This window comes from Megascapheus bottae, chromosome 16 (assembly GCF_031878675.1).
Source record: "Megascapheus bottae isolate mThoBot1 chromosome 16, mThoBot2.hap1, whole genome shotgun sequence".
Taxonomy (NCBI): domain Eukaryota; kingdom Metazoa; phylum Chordata; class Mammalia; order Rodentia; family Geomyidae; genus Megascapheus; species Megascapheus bottae.
The window spans coordinates 21,720,682-21,742,488 of NC_143524.1; the positions used below are offsets into that span (position 1 = coordinate 21,720,682).

The following is a 21,807-nucleotide window of genomic DNA, read 5'->3' on the forward strand; positions in this document are numbered from 1 at the left end:
GACTAATACATATAATGTTGCTATGCACATAGGTATACAAATATCTCTATATTTTATTTTTTTTATTTGCCAGTCCTGGGGCTTGAACTCAGGGCCTGAACACTGCCTTTGGGCATAGCACCACTTCTGGCTTTTTCTATTTGTGATACCAAGGAATTGAACTCATGTTTTCAGGCATCCTAGGCAAGCACTCTACCAGTAGGCCAAGCTCCTGGCCCCAACAAGTATCTCTTTTGATATACCTAGAAGTACAATTGCTGGTAATTCTGATTCTTTTGTATCACTGCCACACCAATTTTCCATTACAGTTCTGCCATTTTACATTCCCACCAGCAGCACACAAAGATTCACATTTCTCCACAACCACAACTACTTCCTTAAAAAAAAAAAACAAAAGGCTGGGCAGTAGTGGCTCAAGCCTATAATCCTAGCTACTAAGGAGGCTGAGATCTGAGGATTGCGGTTAAAGCCAGCCAAACACAAAAATCTAGGAGACTCTTATCTCCAATTAACCACCAGAAAACTGCAAGTGGCACTGTGGCTCAAATGGTAGAGCACTTGCTTTGAGCTGAAGAGCTCAGGGATAGGGCCAAGGCCCAGAGTTCAAACCCCATAACTGACCTCCCACCCCTCTCCCCCCAAAAAGCTTCGTTTTGTTTTTGTTTTTGTTTTTATTGCCAGACAAAGGAGTTGCCATTCAACAAAGCAGTTTGTGAATACAATGCATCTTTGATCACTGTCATGCCTTTCATCATTCTCCACACTTCCTCATTTCTAACAGCCATCTTAACAGGTTTGAAGAGACATCTATAATTCTTCATCATCACTTCTACACTATTAGCCAATGCTTACTGCTGTCAGAGCCTAAAAAGAACACTTAGGCCTTTCATTTGAGTTACTGATGAAAAATACTAAACACTACAACTAAGACTAATTGATATTAGTTTGCATTCCCAAATCATTACAGAGGTCACTTCAGTTCATTTGGGCCATACTTGAAAAAAATAGAGAAATTGTTACGAATATTAGGTGGGGTGTGGTGGCACATACAAGTATACAATCCCAATACTCAAGCCTGCCTGGACTACATATTGAGATCCTATCTTACTTTCCTAAAAAAAAAAAAAAAAAAAAAAAAAGTTTCTACTAACTTAATTTTCAAGTTTTCTTTCTTTCTTTCTTCTTTTTTTTTTTTTCCTCCAGTCCTGGGGCTTGAAGTGAGGGCCTGGGCACTGTACTTGAGCATTCTCAAGGCTAGCACTCTACCACCTGAGCCACAGCACCGCTTTCTGGCTTTTTCTCTGTATGTGGTACCGAGGAAGTGAACCCAGGGCTTCATGCACACTGGGCGAGCACTCTACCCCTAGGCCACGTTCCCAGCCCTTCCCAGAGTTAATTTTCAAATGACAAGTTAAGTGATTGTCAATACTGTTAAATCACATCCACTTCAATCTCTTTGCTGCATCTACAGTGGATATTATCAAATAGTGTATTAACATTCTTCTAATTCTACCATTACCAAACAAAGATGTATGGCATAATTCTCACAGTTAAGTTTAAGGTTTACAAATTCTATTACTTTGACAACATAATACATATTATAAAACAAATGGGAGATTAATTAAATCCAATAGTAACTTCTTTTGTATATTATTAATTTTTATATACTGATTTTCTAGTAAATAAGTTGGTTTACTTATAATTCAACCCACTTTTTTCCTCTTATTTTTGTCAGTCCTGGAGTTTACACTCTGGGCCTAGGTGCGGTTGCTGAGTTTCTTTGTCAAGGCTTATGCTCTCCCTCTAGAGCCTTAACTTTACTTCTGGCTTTTTCTGAGTAATTTATTGGAGGTAAAAGTCTTACAAACTTTCCTCTGTAGGCTGGTTTCAAACCATAATCCTCACATCTCAGCCTCCTGAATAGCTAGGAGTACAGGCATGAGCCACTGATGCCCAACTTCACTATATTTCTTTGTCATTGTAGACAATCAAGTTAAAATACATGTAGTTATGTTCTATTTTACAGAGATTAAATTGGTGGCTACTTACTTCAGTATTGTCCAATTCATACTAACCTCACCAAAAAGATTGAAGAAGTTGACTAAAAGAAAAGCAAGCAGGAAGATGGCTGTCTAGGTTACTGATTCCCTAAACCGTACTCACAGAATGGCTACATTCTACATGAATCCATCCAGACAATTTTATGCTGTATTTGTCCCTTGCTTTGTAACGTTTTACATCCACATATGTTAATTTATTCTCCACTGGAGTACTAGAATTTTCTTCAAAAAGACAAATAAGATTAAAACTCTTCACCAATGACATTTCCAACTTCCTGTACCAAAGACTAACTACAAAAAAAAAAATCTCATATTGTTATAGTATCTCACTTTGTTATCTGATATATTGAATTTATTTGTATTTGGTTATTTGAAATTTGATAGGGAAGGGGGGAAAACCAAGACGGGTGGGGGGTGTGGGGGGGGGAGGGTAATGGGTACCAAGACATGTGAAAGGGTATCAATGTATGTGAATTAATGCACCTTCTATCTGGCAAATATCATGTAACCCTTTTACTAATTACAATAAAAAAAAAATAGAAAAAAACTGGAGTATCTAAAGTTTTAACCCTTATGTAATACTTTGGTTTTTTTAATCACATCCAGCTTAAATTGATACTATTCTTTCAATATATTATCAATTTTTGAAGGTTTTTCTTTAAATAAGAGACTCATGACTGTAATCCTAGCTACTCAGGAGGGTAAGATCTCAGGATCGTGGTTCAAAACCAGCCCAGGAACTAAAGTTGGTGAGACTCATCTCTACTTATCCAACATAAAACTGGAGTGGCACTGTGGCTCAAGGGGTAGGGAGGTAGCCTTGAGCTGAAGAGCTCAGGGATAGCGTCCAGGCCCAGAGGTCAAGTCCCACAACTGATAAATAAATGGCAAAAACAGGATACCTAAAGTTGAAAAAGAATAGACTAACATGCTCATATGATAGTGAAAAATACAATCACTTTAGAAAGCAAAGTTGAAGACAAATGTGTTATATTGCTATATGTCAGATTCTCACAAAGACACAACCCTTGCAAAAAAAAAAAATAACATTCTCCAAAGTACTACTGGATACTGTTATGTATTTATGAAATGAAAACTGAAAAACAAGTGTGGCTTATAACAGTCATAATATATTTACACGCCACATACACACATACTCAAAAAAGAAAAACTATTAAAAATATCATTGATTTTAATATGTATTCATTTCAAAAATGCCAAAAATCAAGGGTAAGGTACATGTCTGAACTGACTAAGTGTAATAAAAGGGATTAACCTAAATTACATATATAAACTTGGTGGTGTTGATTGTATCATTTCCTTTTTTTGAAATACATTTTTTCAACTTGATTTTATTATATGTTGACCCATCTCAATAAATATATATACAAATGTGATTAGGTGTGCATCACTCTATGAATGTACACTTTGAGCTCATCTACTTGGAAGGTATTTTTTTTTAATCACTTTCTTTCCAATATCTCAACATGTGACTTTATAAGTCATTCTCTCAGATCACTATGCCTTTTCTATGGCACTCACTTATTTTAGCTTTGATTCATTTATAATATTTAATACAATCCATGTGTGCATGACCACAGTCCTTGGTCATTCATTCCAGGACAGATACATTTTTTCTTATCCAGGGCGAGAAAATTTCATTGGGCTGTCCACTTAATGACAGTCTATGTCATATTTCTTACTCTTTAGTCTAAAACCACTTTCTCATTTTTTTGTTTTTCATGGCCCTAAAGACAACAAGTTGTAAGCCAGGCACGGTAGCTCACGCCTGTAATCCTAGCTACTCAGGAGGCTGAGGTCTGAGGATCAAGGTTCAAAGCCAGCTCAGACCCAAAAGGACCTGAGACTCTTACTTCCAATTAACCTCTAGAAAACGGGAAGTGGGGCGTGGCTCAAGAGTAGGGTGGTAGCCTTGAGCTGAAGAGCTCAGGGACAGTGCCCAGGCTGATCTACCAAAAAAAAAAAAAGAAAGAAAAAAGGTTATAGAAGACCATGTGTCATTCATTGTAAAATATATGATAAAGAAGAAATAAACTATACAAACTTTTCTCAGAATCTAAGGGGGATTGGTTCTAGAATACCTTAAGGATACCCCAAATCCAGTGAATATTCAAGTCCTTTAAATAATAGACCATGTATGCATAACCCACACACATTATCTCAAATCATCTCTAGATTACACTATTATAATGTAAACAATATGTAAAAGTTTGCCATAATATTATTTAGAGAATACTAAAAGGAAAATAGACTATAAAGTTAGTATAAATACATATTTTTCAATTATTTTAGTTCCCTAGTTGGTTGACTCTATGAATGTAGAATCTACAGATACAGAAGGTTGACTACCCTACAGTTCTAGTACCAGGTTTCTTGGTGTATTGAGTATTAGGTAAAGGCAGAAAAACATACATGGAAATGACAAACATGAATGGAAAGAAAAGAAAGTGAGGAAATTCCAATATGTTATCTTTCAGTTTATAAACTGGATGGCAGTCCCATAGAAATCAATTTCATTCCTTGCTATAATTTCAGTTTGAAATTATATTAATTTTTAAATGAGAGTTAAACTTTAACAGTAAATAGGAATAACATCTTTTGTACATGCTGATACTACACTTTTTCCAAGAATGAATGAATGAACAAATGAAAGGAAGTAAGAAAGACAGTGGTAGAGCATTTGACTTACATAGTATTGCCAAGTCACTGGTTTTCATTTCTTACAACACATAAAAGAGATATAGATGACAGACAGACAGAGACTTTCCAATGTAAATAAAGAATACATTTGTGAACAGGAAGCCCTAGCAAAGAATAAAATATTCTTGGGGCCAGAGTGTGGCCTAGTGGTAGAGTGCTGGCGTAGCATTCATGAAGCCCTGTGTTGGATTGCTCAGTACCACATACAGAGAAAAAGCCAGAAATGGTGCTGTGGCTCAAGTGGTAGAGCACCAGCCTTGAGAAAGCTCAAGGACTGTGCCAGGCCCCGAGTTCAAACCCCAGGACAAAATGAAAAAATAAAACATTTTTCACAATGGACTCCTTTCTAAGAAGAGGTAAAGGTAAACACATGTATGCACATAACCACATCACTAATAAGGTTAACATAAGGATGAAAAAAGCACAAAGCAAAAAAAAAAAAAGGGGGGGGAAGACTATCATATGAAAGTAACTCATGCTTATAATATAAACTACTTACTCAGCTGAGATGTGGCAGTTCAAGGATAGCCTATAGCAGAAATTCTGGCTATCTCCAACAAAATAACCTGCAAAAAGCAGGGCTGGAGGTATGCTTCTAATGACAAAGTGCCAGCTGAGCAAGCAAGTGGAGTAAGTACAAATCCCTGAATTCAAACCCCAGTAGCACCAATTTAAAAAATAAATAAAGCTGGGGCGAGCTGGCTTACTCCTGTAATCTTAGCTACTCAGGAGGCTGAGATCTGAAGATCGCAGTTCAAAGCCAGCCTCAGCACTGAAGTCTGTGAGACTCTTAGTTCCAATTAACCACCAGAAAACCGGAAGTGGGGTAGGGCGGTATCTTTGAGCTGAAGAGCTCAGGGGTAGTGCCCAGGCCTAGAGTTCAAGCCCCATGATCAAATAAATAAATAAATAAAAGATGATTCATGTGTATCCCTGAAAGACACAAAATTATTCGGAATTCAGAAACATGTTCATCTGGGCCAGGAGTTTGGCCCTAGTGGCAGAGTGCTTGCCAAGCATGCACAAAGACCGGGGTTGGATTCCTTGGTACCACATACATAGAAAAAGCTGAAGTGGTGTTTGGCTCATGTGGTAGAGCTTTAGCTGTGAGAAAAGCTCAGGGACAGTGCTCAGGCCCTGAGTACAAACCCCAGAACTGGCAAAAAGAAAAAAGAAAAGAAACATGTTCCTCTATCATTAAGTTTTGGAGGTAGGTGGGAAGAAGTTTGCTGTGTAGGAAAGGATAAATGAGTTTGTTACATACAAGAGGACATTCCTTGCAATAAAAACCACAACCCTATAAAAAGACACAAAAAAGTGAAAAACAATGACAGTATCCATTTTGTTTGGTTAGAATAAGAACCCACAAATTACAGTTGGCCAAAATTGACCCAGTCTATTTTTGCATGGTCCATAAGCCAAAAATGCTTTTTTATAATTTGAAATGATCACTTAAAAACAAAATGAAGCTGGGCACTCATCTCTAACCACCAAAAAGCTAGCAGTGAATCTGTGACTCAATTGGTAGCGTGTTAGCTGTCAATTCAAGCTGCAGGACCAACACTTAATAATAAATAAGAAAACAGAGTTGGTGGCTCATATCAGTTATCACAGCTATTTAGGAAGCTGATATTTGAGGATTGAGATTCAAAGCCAACCTGGGCAGAAAAGTCCATAAGACTTTCACTGCCAATTAAATCCAAATAGCCAGAAGTGGACCTGTGGCTGAGTAAAAACCTGAACAAAAAGACCTGAGTTCAAGCCCAAATACTGGCACAAATAAGTAAATATAACAAAATTATGCTAAAACTTAAAAAGTAAGCTGGGCATAGTGGCTCACACCTCTAATCCTAGCTACTCAGGAAGCTGAGGTCTGAGGATCAAGATTCAAAGCCAGCCTGGGTACTAAAGTCCCTGAGACTCTTATCTCCCATTAACCACTAGAAAACCAGAAGTGGCGCTGTGGCTCCAGGGGCAGGGCAGTAGCATTGAGCTGAAGAGCTCAGGGACAACACCCAGGCCCAGAGTTCAAGCCCCATGACTGACCATAAAAAAAAAAAAAAAGAAAGAAAAGCTTTTCATTCTTGAAAATACAAAGAATCATAATACTAGTCTATTCAAGGGTCTATAAAAATATATTAAAGCCTACATGGTTAATAATAAAAAATTGTGTTTAGCCATTCATTTCTCACTTTGTTTCAAGTGTATATTTACAAAAAAAATAGAATATGTCTTCTTGGAAATAAAAAGCAGGATACTCTAAATAACCTAGTATAAGTAAGTTTCACCTTCCATTGATTAAACCACTCAGATGCCCATAAAACATTTATTTGAAAATACTAAAGGCTTGGGTATTTTCCAGTTGTATTGTTAACAAAGTATCTAGAGAATGTGTTGACTATAACACAATCAGCCTTTTAAATAACAAGCTTCATCTGACTTAGCAAAATATTCCAACTTTTGGAACAGAAAATGATCTGCTGGACTTTTCAAAGGTGCTAGAAATCACCCTGCCATTATAAATCTGTACCTTAACAAGTCTAGAAAAAAGACTACTCTTTCTTAAAAATTTTCTACATTTTTTAAAGCTATATAAAATCAGAAATGATAATACTGACAGATTGGCTAGGGATAAAAATAATTGGAGCTCTCGCTTGAGGCAAGTTTAATATTAGCAATTAAAATTTAATTTATATAATTTTAACTCAAAGCAAGGTTGTTTTTTTTACTTAAATTCTTCATACAATGACCAATAACTCCCAATGCATTACTAAAAAAAAGAAAATGCAAGTTTGGGTTCTGAACTACTCCCTTAATAGGAAGTATTAGTTCTCTACTTTCTAGGAAAAACTGTCTCAAAAGAATCTCCATAAAACACTTTTTGTTGTCAAGCGACGTGGCTCACCCTGTAATCCTAGCTACTCCAGAGACTGATATCTGAGGATCGCAGTTCAAAGCCAGCTCAGGCACAAAAGGACCTGAGACTCTTATCTCCAATTAACCTCTAGAAATGGGAAGTGGGGCTTGGCTCAAGGGTAGGGCAGTAGCCTTGAGCTGAAGAGCTGAGGGACAGCACCCAGGCTGAGTTCAAGCCCAATGACCCATAAAAAACAAACAAAGAAACAAACTTTTTGTTGATAAGAGCATTAACTTTCAAACAAAAATAAATGAATATTAAAGAAGTCCAAGTTCAAATGATTCTTATCAAGTCTTCCCAATCTACCTAAAATTCAAACCATGAATGAATTTCACTGTTTGAAATTAATCTAGTCAAATCCTAGATTAACAATTTGATTACTTGAGCATTAGTGCTCATGCCTATAATCCTAACTACTCAGGAAACAGATCTGAAAATCAAACTCAGGCTGAAAAGTTTGTAAGCCTCTTATCTCCAAATGACCACCAAAAAGCTTAAGTAGAGATGTGGCTCAAGTGGTAGAGTGCCAGCTTTGAGAAAAAAAAAAAAAAAAAAAACTAAAGGAAAGTGCCCAAACCTGGCATAAATAATAATTTAACCAAATATTCACCGCTATTCCACTAAAAATAAATTTTATAAGAAATGATTCAAATGAAAATTTACAGAATCAATGGGCTTCTCTGAACAAATTTAACATTGCATTTTATGTTTTTCCACTGTCTTAACACTACATTCAGACCTGAGAGTGAATTATCGTGTCAATAAATACTGTAAGAATTCAAGTCCTGAAAAGCCAGTAGAATGAAAGTGGCTGACACTCCCCAATATAAACAGAACACTGAGTTGTAAAAAGCTTTTTAAAAAAGATAAATATTCATTATATAAATCTGATTATACTACTTTGTTTTTCAAAAGCTTCATTAAGAATACTTTGAGATTTTCAGAGTTTAACTGGAAAACTATTTATACTTTCCAAATCCTATTAAGAATCCACACTGATATAACAATGCTAAATTCAAAGGGTTTGGAACTTTTTGTTTGATACTGCTTATGCATTTTAGTTAATGCAAGTATATTCTAGGGATCTATCCCAGGATCAAGGTAAAGAAGGCCTCGGTGATGGTAGGCAAGCATTCTTAAAATACTCTTATTAAGAAATTTGATATAGTACTTTTAAAATCCTTCCTAACACACAGACCGCAAATTTCAAGGTTCAGTCAAGTCAACTGAAAGGGCCTTTTAAAAAATGGCTTCAGGAAACTTTAGCATCAAGTCAAACAACAGGAAGAACAAAACTATGTTAAAAAATTTTTTTAATTCAAGTTTGTTTTATTCTCATGACAAATGTGAGGAAGTGGACAGGACAGAGATTTATATAAAGTTAAAAAAGAAAAATATGATGTTCAAAGACCTAAAGAGGAGAGAAAACAAGCAACTTCTCAAAACAGTACCTTAAAGCAAGAACATATAAGTCTTAGACATCTATTAGAACTCCTTCAGTTTGTATGTGACTTCCTCTAATCATTAACTTTTTTATGTGACCCACACTTGGCAGCTTATAAGCTGTATACTAAGACTTCAAACTGATCTGACTTACAAATGGTCACATAAATTTTCTTCTTCTGCAGACCTCAAGAAAAAAAACCTGAGTTTTTAAAAATGTTATGTTAGTACAAAAGCCACACTTCCTAAGCATGATATTAAAATTACATATGCCACAACTAGAAAATGTTAAGAAAAACCTGCTACTTCAAATATATCTATGTGAGATCTGAACATATACAAAATATAACAAAGTTATGAAGATATTTTGAAAGTTTAATTCAGTTTGAAGTTATGTAAGTAACTATACCTAAGACATTTTATAGTTCAAAATTACGGCCAGCTGTAGTACCATAGATAAAATAAGAAAAAATAGGATTAGTTGACTAGAAATGACTGCAGTGTAGATATAGATTACTGATTAAAAATTCATTTTTAAATAACTAAAAATTTCTTAAGGTCCAAAACTGACCACACACAGACACACACACACGGTGTGTTTGCCGGTCCTGGCTTGAACTCAGGGCCTGGGCACTGTCCTTGAGCTTTCTCAAGGCTAGCATTCTACACTTGAGCCACAGCATCACTTCTAGCCCCTCATATCATTTTTCAATCAGGCATCTGCATATGAAGCTGTATAGAATCTCAGATATGAAAATAATTATTATATATTAACTATATATAAATATGCCAGTTATTTCATAACAATGTTTATCACATTAACATTTGAAATGTAACTTATTTACATAACCTTGAAAACTAAAAATCACCACTGAACCATTATCATTACCTGGAAATAAACTACTAAAATAGGAACACTCGTGAAATTTTAAAGTATTCCTATTAAATCATGAAATAGTACGTATACATCAATCATGCTAGAAATAGATTAAATTTCAGTACAGCAATCTTTAAATTATTCAGTTACTATAAAATTATACAGTAGGGGACCGGAAGTGACACTGTGGCTCAATGGGCAGGACGGTAGCCTTGAGCTGAAGAGCTCAGGGACAGCACCCCGGCCCAGATTTCAAGCCCCATGACCAATTAAAAAAAAAAAAAAAAAACAGGAAAAGGTTCAAGGGCCGGAAGTTTAGCCTAGTGGTAGAGCACTTTATTAGCATACATGAAAACCCAGGTTGATTCCTCGGTACCACACACATAGAAAAGCCAAAAGTGGTACTGTGGCTCAAGTGGTAAAGCACTAGCCTTGAGGGAAAAGCCCATGGACAGTGCTCAGGCCCTGAGTTCAAGCCCCAGGACTGGCCAAAAAAAGAAAAGAAAGGGGGACTGGGAGTTTGGCCTATGGAAGAGTGCTTGCCTAGCATGCACGAATACCCAGGTTCTATTCCTCAGTACCATGTACATAGAAAAAAAACGGAAGTGGTGCTGAGGCTCAGGTGGTAAAGCTCTAGCCTTCAGAAAGTCTTTGAGGACAGTGCCCAAGCCTAGGACTGGCAGCAAAAAAGAAAAAAAGAAAAGGTTCACAGGTAAAGTACAGTAATCTATATTTGAAGACTTTTTTTTGCTAGAACTCTGAGCTTTGACAGTGTTCCAGAGCTTCTTTTCACTCAGAATGAGCACTCTACTTGAACCACAGCACCATTTCCTGCTTTTCTGAGTAGTTTATTGGAGATCAGAGTCTCCTGCCTGGGCTGGCTTTGAACCATGTATTATTATTGCACGTAATATTACAGGAATGAGCCACCAGCGCCTGGCTTGACTACTTTTATAAAACATATTTGATTTCCCAATGTCTACTAGGCATCTTGGGGGATATAAAACCTATAGACCAGACAGAAAATAAGTAGCAGTCTACTTCAAGTCCCACATGTTTTTTGGAAGCAGAATGAAAGCTACAAAGAGGAAAAGTGCTTCCTTTTAATGAAACCCCTATTGGGTGCTGTATGTAAATCTGGTCAAACTGGCCTTCTAAAAGCTATCACTTAAGACATTATGCAAAAGGTAAACATCACAAATAGTTAAATGATGGTCTTGAGATGATCCTTGAAGTTTTGAGGGGTTTTTTTGTTGTTGTTTTGGGGTTTAATTGTTTTGTCGGTAGTGGAGCTTGAACTCTGGGCCTGGGCACTATTCCTGAGCTCTTTAGCTCAAGGCTACAACCCTACTCCTTGAGCCAAGCCCCACTTCCCATTTTCTGGTGATTAATTGGAGATAAGCGTCTCACAGGCTTTGTAGTGCCCAGGCTGGCTTTGAACCATGGCCCTCAGATCTCAGCCTTCTGAGTAACTAGGATTACAGAAGTGAGCCACCAACCCCGGCTGGCATTTTATTTTTCTATAACAGGGTCTCCTCTCCCTAGACAGCCCAGCCTAGCCTTGAATTTGAGTTCCTCCCATCTCAGCTTCCCAAATACTGAGATTATATGAGTATACCACATGATTGGCACGTTTTTCAATATGCCCCATTGAAAATGCTATATTTATATCATTTTACTTAGGTAGTTCTGCAACATCACACATACATACAAGGAGGGTAAAACAAGTCTACCAGCTAAAAATATGTAAAGGTAAAATGAATTTGGAAATCTTGTACTTTTAAAAAGGATTTATTTCAGGCCAGGAGTTTGGCCTAATGGTAGAGTGCTTGCCTAGCATGCATGAAGACCCAGGTTCGATTCCTCGGTACCACATACATACAGACATAGAAAAGCTGGAAGTGGTGCAGTGGCTCAAGTGGTAGAACGCTAGTCTTAAGAAAGCCCAAGGACAATGCTCAGGTCAAATTCAAACCCCAGGACTGGCACCAAAGGGAAAAAAAAAAAAAAGTGATGTTTCAGCTGGATTGAGAGTAGTTTGATGGTAAGGTATGCTTAGCATGTGCAAGGCCTTTTTTTTTTTTTTTCTCAGAAGCAAATAGTGTGATAGATATCAGAAGTCTGAGTTTTAATAAATAGTTTGAGAAACTGTGGTGGCACATACCTGTCACTCTAGCACTAGGGTGGTTCAAGGAAGATCTGAAGTTTGAGACCAGCCTGGGCTACATAGTAAGATCCTGTATCCCTAAAAGAGAAAGGGAGAGAGAAAAGGAAAGAGAGAGAAGGAGGCAATGAGAAAGGGAAGGAAAGAGGAAACTATAACCTAGATGCAATATATATATATCTAAGGATATCTAAAATCTAAATGTGAGTTCTGTAAGTCAAACTCAGTAATATTATTCTCTGTGCTCTAAAGACTTCTGAAAACAGGAAATGATGCTATGGATCAAGGAGTAGGGTGGTAGCCTTGAGCTAAAGGGCCAAGGGACAATGCCCAGGCCCTGTGGTAGGGTGGTAGCCTTGAGCTGAAGAGCTCAGGAACAGCACCCAGGCCCAAAGTCCAAGTCCCAGGACAAAAAAAAAAAAAATCTTCTAAGAGAAATGCTTTGTTGGGGGGCCATTACTGTGGAGGGGGAGTGGGCTAACGAGGATGAAAGAGGATGAACAAGGTAGAAGTAGTTGGTCTACATGCATAATAGAACAATGAAACCTGGTGAAATTGTTCTAGGAAAGGAAAGAGTGTAAGGGAGAGTGATAGATGGGGTTAGATGAGGTAAGACTGATTGGAATACATTATAAACATGATGGAAATATTACAGTGAAATCTGTCCCTATATGACAAACTAATAAAAAGAGAAACGTACAAAGAGAAAAGGAGAAGTGAGAGGAATTTCAAAACTGAAGTCAAAGACTGGAGTCAAGAGGTAGAGCATCTGCTTAGCCAGGTGCAAGGCACCTGGATAAAAATGTTACTTCACAAGACAAGTTGTTAGCAAGTGTCGCCAGGTTATTCTTAAACTTCCTTCAACTACTAAAATTCTTTACCAACTATAACTATGTGAATTCTAAAACAGAGTTCATAGAGTTCACTTAGTCTCCAGCAATCTGGGCACTTAAATCAAAATTGATTTTGTTGGGCCAGGATTTTGGCTTAGTGGTAGACTGCTTGCCTAGTATGCACAAAGACCCGGATTCAATTACTTGGTACCACATACATAGAGAAAAAAATAGATTTTGTTCTATCAAATCCAATTACAGGGTTATAAATGTAACTTAGTGACAGAGTGCTTGTCTAGCATGTATGAAGCATTGTTTGACTCCTCAGTACTCACTCAGTATCACATAAACAGAAAAAGCTGGAAGTAGTGCTGTGGCTTAGCCTTGAGCAAAGCTCAGGCCCCTAGTTCAAGCCTAGGGCTGGCATGCATAAACAAATTTAAAAATCCAATTATACTCAACTCTTTCCTCCTAGTTCCTGATTTCCCTATCTTGTAGAAGTAAAAATTTTCACTTTTAGAAAATTAGAGAAATGTCGGCATGAGGTGGCTCATGCCTATAATCCGAGCTACTCAGGAGGCTGAGATCTGAGGATCAAGGTTCAAAAGCCAGCCTGGGCACAAAAGGACCTGAGACTTTTATCTCCAATTAACCTCTAAAAAATGGGAAATGGGGCTTGGCTCAAGAGTAGGACGGTAGCCTTGAGCTGAAGAGCTCAGAGACAGAGCCCAGGCTGAGTTTAAGCCCCATAAACCAAAAAAAAAAAAAAAAATTACAGAAATTATTTAGATCAAAGTAACAATCTACATTTAAGATTTTTAAAACAATACTGACATTGGTATTTTTTCATTTCAAAGATTTCCTGTTTTGGGGAAAAAAAAAATTCTAAAGGACTGAAATTAACCATTATTTATAGAAGACTAAATCTGCTTAGTGTGTGAACTGTCCCCAAGACACAAGAACCACCCTAAACTATTATTTTATCAATACTCATCCATTTCTTTTAATGCCATACAAAGTAGAAGAGCAGAGGATCTAGAAACTGAGCTTAACAATGATGTCTCAGTATGGAGCCAAAGTGTTGTTGCCTTGATGTAGAGACATATGGCTCCAATTTATCAACTGAGCCCATTAAGTTGACCACATAATGCTCAATCCTAAAAATATCACCAAGTCAAACTTCTGCTCTACACACACACACACACACACACACACTCATATCCTTACTCACATTAACTGATTAAAGGTACTAGGGAAGGATATGTCTTTTAAGCAGCCAGATTCAAGATAAGTAAAAGGCAGAAGTGACGCTGTGGCTCAAGTGGTAGAGCGGTAGCCTTGAGCTGAAGAGCTCAGGGACAGCATCCATGCCCAGAGTTCAAGCCCCATAACCCCCTCCCCCAAAAAAGACAACAATATATATTCTACTTATATATGTATTATATATGTATTATAAACAGAAGCTGCACATGATAATGCTTTCAGTAAAAACTGTTCTCATAGTTCCCACAGAGAGAAATAATATTGGTCAATTCATCTATTTTAAAAGAGTTCTGGTAGTTTGTCTGCAGAAATACTTTCCAAGTTAAACATACCACAATAGACGTCTCAACATTTGGGACATCAAGAAATTAGAACAGCTGAAACTGACTAATTTTACAACAGGAATATTTAATTCGGCAACAGTACTAACCATAGATAAGTTATTCTGTGTCCTCTAATGGATACTTGGTATGAGCTACAATTTGTGGAAGGATGTTTTAAATGTGGAGTTTCAAAGTTCCTTAAAACATCATTAAATTTAAATACTGCCATGACATCTTTTCATATGCAAACTCTGTGGAAGATGGAATGGAAACTACACTTTCATGCCTTTCAATTACCCAACAGGACAATCTGGTCTACCTTCTTCTCTTCATGGATGACCTTCTGCAATGGCAATAGCACTTAATAAGTAAATTCTTCTCTCATCAAAATAAATGTCAAAAGTTTTAAGACGTTTTAACATTCAAATAAAAATTAAGTATTCTACTGGGCATAGTGGCTCATGCCTGTAATCCTAGCTACTCAGGAGGCCAAGACCTGAGGATCAAGGTTCAAAGCCAGCCCAGGACACAAAAGGACCTGAGACTCTTATTTCCAATTAAGCTCTATAAAATGGGAAGTGGGGTTTGGCACAAGGGTAGGGCCATAGCCTAGAGCTGAAAAGCTCAGGGACAGTGCCCAGGCCCAGTTCAAGCCCCATGAAAAAAAGGATTCTACTTAAATGAATATGAATCAAATTTGGGAAACAATAATTCCACATTGGGAAGTTTACATTTTTCCTTTCTTTTCATAAACCTTCAGTGTTCATGTATCAAATATGTAAAAACAGAGTAAGTAAGTCCAACCATCTAGTTCCTCTGACAGTTGCAAGAAGCACCTTCAGACTAGTGCCAGTGGCTCTGAGAACTTAGTTACACAGGGAGCTGAGATCTGAGAACTGAGAGTGGAAGCCAGCTAGGGTAGGAAAGTCAGAGACTTATCTCCTATTAAGCACTAAAAACATCAGAAGAAGCCATGGCTCCAGTGGTAAAGAGTTAACCTTGAGCACAAAAGCTCAGAGACTGTGCCCGGGCCCTCAGTTTAAGCTACAGGACTGTCTTTCTGTCTCTGTCTCTGTCACTCTGTCTCTGTCCCTCTGTCTGTCTGTCTGTCTGTCTGTCTGTCTGTCTCTCTCTCTCTCTCTCTCTCACACACACACACACACACACACACACACACACACACACAACACCTTCAGTTCTAGAATGAAATACAAATACCCATGTCAATGTCATACTTGCTACAGCAACATCTTCTGTTAATCTCAACTTTCTTTTTGTATGACATTCCATGACAGACTTCCAAAAAATTTAAATAGTGCAGCCTATAGCTTCCTTTTGAGCATGTTTACAAGAACTGTCTCATAGAAACCATCCCCTTTAATATGATTCTAAAAATCCCATGTCCAGAAGCCAGTGACTGGTTCATAAACAAGATAATGACTAGTTCAATGGAAAAAGTACTATGACAATAAGCTAAGATGTCTCACCATGTTATGAGCTGCTTGTCTAATATGTATGTTTAGCTACTGTAGTCAGCAATGTCCAAATATAAATTTGAAACATTTAATGGCCAGTTCTGTTCTAGACATCAAGCTCATCTTACCTATTCAAAACATAAGTATTTAATACATGGGTCTTTTTTTTAGAAAATATGCTCCCTACAGTGGGGATGAAGACCAAAGAAATTATGTTCCCCAAGATTAAAAAAATAGCATGTCCAAATAATGAGAAATCAAGCTCTTCCTGCACATCTCTACTTTTACAAATTAAATACAATCAAAATAGTAAAAAAATAAACCTCACAGTAGATAAGCATTATATAAAAATCCACAAGTTCCCTGTAGTTTATATGAACATACAGCCATAAATATACCAGAGAATATGTATGTATAAATGTGTGTGTGTATAAATATATCCTGTTGATTTAAAAATAAACTCGATTGGCTGGCTAAATTTCAGTCCTGGTAAGAGGTTGAAGGCACTAAAGAATCAATAAAACTGGAAACTTTCTTTTAAATGGTCAATCATATTTTGTTTGCCTAAAATACTAAGCTGAACCATGACCTATCTATCTAAACGTATCATTGCTCATTGTATAAAATTAGCACCGCACTTGCAAACATAAGCAGAATCTAGACTTACCAAACATATGGTGAGACCTGCCGGGCTTTTTAAATATTAAAATGTGAATGGAGTATTCCTGTGAATGAAGTTTTGGTAAACAAAACCTCATTGTTCCTGCTGAAAAGGGTCTTGGTTTCAAAATATATAAATAAACAAATCTGATCAGAAATGTTTCAAGCACCCAGCAACCTTGACATTAACTGAATGGTTTGAAAATAAGTACTTCCAATTGCAAAGCTATATAGGTGATATCGAAGCTAGAAAACAGAGAGAAAAGAGAGCAAGCGAGCCAGCCATTCTCCCAAACTAAAAACGCAGGCATAAGCCAAGCACTGGCTGCTTTACCAGCCAACTTTTCAGGCCCTGTCTGTACTCGGGAGACACCAAAATTGAAGTTGACAAGAGAACCAAGCCTGAAAAATTCTGTGGCTGCTGCTGCTGCTAACCAGAGGCTCCATCCCCCCCCCCTTCCCCCGCCAACCAGAGGCTCCATTCGCCCCCCCTCCTGGCGCGGTGGGCTGACAGGTGGAAAGAAAATACATTCCCCGACGGGCCTGCTGAGAGGGCTGCTGGCGAGAACCCGGCTCAAGGACTGGACGTGTGGCGGCGACTCCCCCGTAACAGGTCCAAGGTAATTTTACGCACACACCCTTGGGCGCAATCCCTCCAGCCCAGATAAAATTGAGGAAACAACAGGCTTCCCCGAGATCCAGCCTACCATGTTAACACAATCGTCTCCCGCCCGACAGGAAAACAGACATTCTCATCCCAAGTCCTTCCTGCGCGTTCTCCCGGCGAGGCGAAGGGAAAGCCGACAGCCGACCGCCGCCGCCGCCGTAACGCGAGAAGCCCGGCAACAGCCCCGCCGCGCGGCCGCCACGCCTTCCTCTCGCCGCCGCTGGGGACGCGAAGCCTCGGATCACATTTCTCCTCCCCAACAATCATCACACGCACGCACGTCCCCGGAGTTGACACCCTCCAAACCCGCCGCGCCGCGCCTCACCGGGGGCCATGGAGCCCGGGGCGCGGGCCGACTCCAGCCCGGCGCCCCGCCGAGGGCGTGCCGGCCTGCGTGCCAGTGTGGGTTCCCCTTCATCAAAGGCAAAGAGGTCTCCGTAGTGACGGCCTAGGCGGTGGAGGGGGGCGGGGGGGAGACGAGGGCCGCCCCACCACCACCACCTCACACCACATATACACACTCACGCACACGCGCCCGGTGGGACTAAACAAAACTTCGGTTGCCGGGAAAGGGGCCTTGCGCAACCTCGGCGGGGGAGGGAGGCCGGCAAAGCCGCGCCAAGGCTGGGTCGAGGCGGCTTCCCGGAGGCTGCGCCACCGCGCACGGGAAGCACGCGCGGCTACCCCGCGGCCTCCGTCCTGGGCGCGGGCCTTTCGGAGCTCGGAGCCCGGACCCCGACACATTCATACATATATATACGCACACGCGCACACACACAGTAACTAAGAGGGGAAGGAACTGCACGGCCACGCCGGGGACGAGGAGGGGGGTGCGGGCCACTCCGGGAAGTCCAGTCGGGACCCGCGACCCCGCGACCCGGGCCGAGCACACGTCCGCCGCCCGACACCCGGGTGTGGGGGGGAGGTTTACCCTCGCCCGACTCCCTTACCTTCCTAGAGGCCCGCGCTCTCCGCTCGTCGGGCGGCCGCAGCCCTGAGCATGTCCGGGGCAGGTCGCGGGGCCGTGCCGGAGACAGGGAGCCAAGCGCTTCAGCAGGCGGCACCACCCAGCCTGGGCTCAGCCCCTCTCGGCGGCCGCTGCCATCTTGCCCTGGCGGCTGAGAGGAAACAGCGAAACACCCTCCCCCGACCACTGCTGCTGCTGCTCTGGCTGCCGGGCGCCGGGCCTGTCTGCCTCATCTTCCTTCCCGAGGATCTGGGGTGGGGATCGCTTGACTCGGAGGCCCGGGAATGGGGAGTGCCAGACCGCCCGGCCGGCCTCCGCACTGGGGCCTACAGGCGGCGCGGAACGCGGGCCCCGCAGCCGTTGGGACCCATTCCTAATCCGCCGGGGGCGGCGAAGGGAGGGAAAGGGAAGACAGCCGGAGAGCCGGCGACGCCGGGGCCGCGCGGCTCGGGGTCTCCAGGCGCCGCGCTGCCGGCTGTCGTCACCCAGGCAGCTGCCGCCGGCCGCCCCAAACTCGGGCCCCTCCTCCGCACCCGCCGGCCTGGGCCTCGGCCGCCGCCTCCGCAGCGCCACCGCCCGCCTGGCCCGCGCTGCGCGCCGAGCCCTGGCGGCCCCGCTCCGCTCCGGCCGCGCCGCCTCAGCAAGCCCCTCCCCGGGGTCCGCCCGCAACCGCGCCCCGGACTTGACGCTCTCGGCCCGCCGGGCTGGGCGGGCGGACCGAGGATGCCCGCCGGGGGGTGGGGGGAGAATCACCGCGTCCCTCTCGGGAAAACAGCACCCCGCGGCTCATCGGAACCTCACTCGAGGCCCGCTTGGAAAAAATAAAAAATTAAGTAAAAGCTATAGCACCCCGAAACAGGATGAAAATACGGAATCATATTTTACAGGCCTTTTTAGATCCCTCCATCCTCATCATCAGTCATCAAATGCTCCTTCCCACTCCTTCAGGATGGGCAACGTGGCAGGGTTTTGTTATGTATGGAGGTCCGAAAATAAAGAATGTGGCCATTGCTTAGTGAAATGAACAATCTTATTCTAAAATCATCCCCCAAACGTCCAGACAGTTGTCAAAACAGGTTTACAAAAACAGAACGATCCGGCGAGAAATGATCCACGCGCACCTCTGTAGTCCAATCCCCCCCCCCCCAAGTTGTGCAGTTCACCCACCTACCTTTACGTGGATCGCCCTCCATCAAGTCAGTTCGGTCCTCCAAGGCTACTCTCCTGGCTCCTGGAGACTGGGAAATCAACAGAATGGCCCATTTCCACCCACGTAAGCATGGAACCGTAGAATTGGAGATGAAAGAACCTTGGACTTTGCTCTAAACTCCTACCCTTAAAGCAGGAGTTCAAACCAGTTTAGCGAGATGATCAAACTTATAGAACGAAGTCTTCCCCTCCACTCCCTGTCTCCTCCGCTTCCGAGGAAGCAAATGACTTTCTAAACCATGCACCCTTCAGCAAACCTGAAGGGGCTTTCTTTAGTACCGGCTAGCTCAGCTACTTTGGTTCTGAAATGATGTCTTTCTAAGCTTTTGACAACCCCAAGCCCTTCTTTATGGAACTGGGAGTGCCTTCTTAATCTTCTCAAGATTACTCCAAATGATGTTTTCTATTGCAGCATCTGGGCTGAGGCAAAAAGAGTGGTGACACTAATCACCCTTTTAGAACCTGATGCTTTTCAAAATGGAAAAAGGGTTGGGGGGGGAGTAATTTTTGAAAAGCAAGATTGACTATGCCCTAAAGCAGTTTTCCAGTTAAGGTGTTTGCTTCCTGGTAGGGAAGATGCCAGTTGAAAAATCAAATAATGACTTTTTCAAGAGATGGCATCATAGGAGACCTTGCTATTAAGGATTTAGTTGCTTTTGATTTAAAAAAAAAAATCTACAGGCGCTGGTGGCTCATGCTTGTAATCCTGTTACGCAGGAGGCTGAGATCTGAGGATCTGAGTTCAAAGCCAGGCAGGGCATGAAAGTCGGTGAGACTCTTATTAAACGCTAGAAAACCAAAGTGAAGCTGAGGCTCAAGGGGTAGGGCTTTTGCCTTGACCTGAAGAGCTCAGGGACAGTGCCCAGGCCCAGACCAAAACAATAAATAAAGTCATTACTAAGAAAGCTACAATAAAGAAGTCTATTAGGGCAGGGAGCCCTAATTCAATTCACCAGAACCACATACACAGAAAAAGCCAGAAGTGGCGCTGTGGCTCAAGTGGCAGAGTGCTAGCCTTGAGCAAAAAGTGTCCAAGGACAGTGCCCAGGTCCTGAGTTCAAGCCCCAGAACTGGCAAAAAAAAAAAAAAATTTATTATGGGCTGGGAAGGTTGGCTTGGTTGTAGGGTACATAGCATGCATGAAGCCCTGGATTCAATTCCTCAGTACCACATAAACAGAAAAGATGCTATGGCTCCAGTGATAGAAAAAGGTCAGGGACAGGGCCCAGGCAGGCCCTGAGTTCAAGCCCCAGAACTGGCAAAAAAAAAAAAAAAAAGGAGGGCCGGGAGTTTGGCCTAGTGCTAGAGTGCTTGCCTAGCATGCACGAAGACGCAGGTTCGATTCCTTGGTACCACATACTTAGAAAAAGCCAGAAGTGGTGCTGAGGCTCAAGTGGTAGAGCTCTAGCCTTGAGAAAAATCCAAGGACAGTCCTCAGGCCCTGAGCTTAAGCCCAGGACTGGCAAGAAAAAAAAAAAAAAGGAAAATGTTCCACTAGAACTTAAGATTTTCAGAATTTTTATAAATGTTGCTTGAGCCTTCTAATGAATGGCTTCTACCCTCCATATTTGTGGCACTGCTACCTTTATAAAGAACTGAAAGGGAGGATGTTTATTATTTCCTTTATACTACTATACAGTAAAATTCTCCCTCCACTATAAATTCTAATGAAGGTAGTCTTTCATCTTTATTTTTAAAAATTAAATTGCTTGTAACTAAAAAAGTGCATACATTCTCAGTGAGTGATCTCTTAATTCAGATTATCTGTGTTAAACCTATTGTCTCTTCTTTACTTCTGTTCTCTTCCTTTTCAACTCCATTCTCAATTTGAGCATCCAAATGACTTTTAAAAACAAAGTAGCTACTATGCCTTTATTATGGTTTTAATTCATGAAACATTTTCAATTTTCATTGTTATTATAAAGGTGATATACAGAAGTAAGTCAAGTAATGAATATATTTGTTTTCCAACAATGTCACCCCTTCCCTCTCACAGTTTTTCCCTCCCGCCTCCCGTACTCTCCCACAATTTGTGTAGTTCATTTTCAACATAGTGTCTAGTGAGTACCACCACTGCATTTGTTCACCCTTTGTCCCTTCATTTTTGTGCCCCTTTTACTCTCTCAAAGACAGACAAATGGGCCAGGAGTTTGGCCTACTGGTTGAGTACCTGCCTAGCACTCATGAAGCCCTGGGTTCAATTACTCGGTACCACATACATAGAAAAA

General features: G+C 41.0%; 1 protein-coding gene across 7 annotated transcripts in view; it reads right to left on the reverse strand.

Annotated features, from left to right (window-relative positions):
* Nucleotides 1-19,633, reverse strand: part of Hipk3 (homeodomain interacting protein kinase 3) — a 71,625-nt gene extending 51,992 nt beyond the window's left edge. For 3 of the 7 annotated variants that reach the window (XM_090347916.1, XM_090347917.1, XM_090347911.1), the window contains exon 1: nt 19,542-19,633. In XM_090347916.1, the coding sequence (XP_090204042.1) occupies nt 19,542-19,563 (22 nt within the window). In that variant the 5' untranslated portion in view covers nt 19,564-19,633. Of the gene's footprint in view, nt 1-12,182; nt 12,245-17,443; nt 17,516-17,728; nt 17,750-18,353; nt 18,448-19,541 lie in introns of those variants that run through there. The other 4 variants (XM_090347913.1, XM_090347912.1, XM_090347914.1 and 1 more) reach the window with 4 other exon arrangements.
* Nucleotides 19,634-21,807: the final 2,174 nt, after the last annotated feature.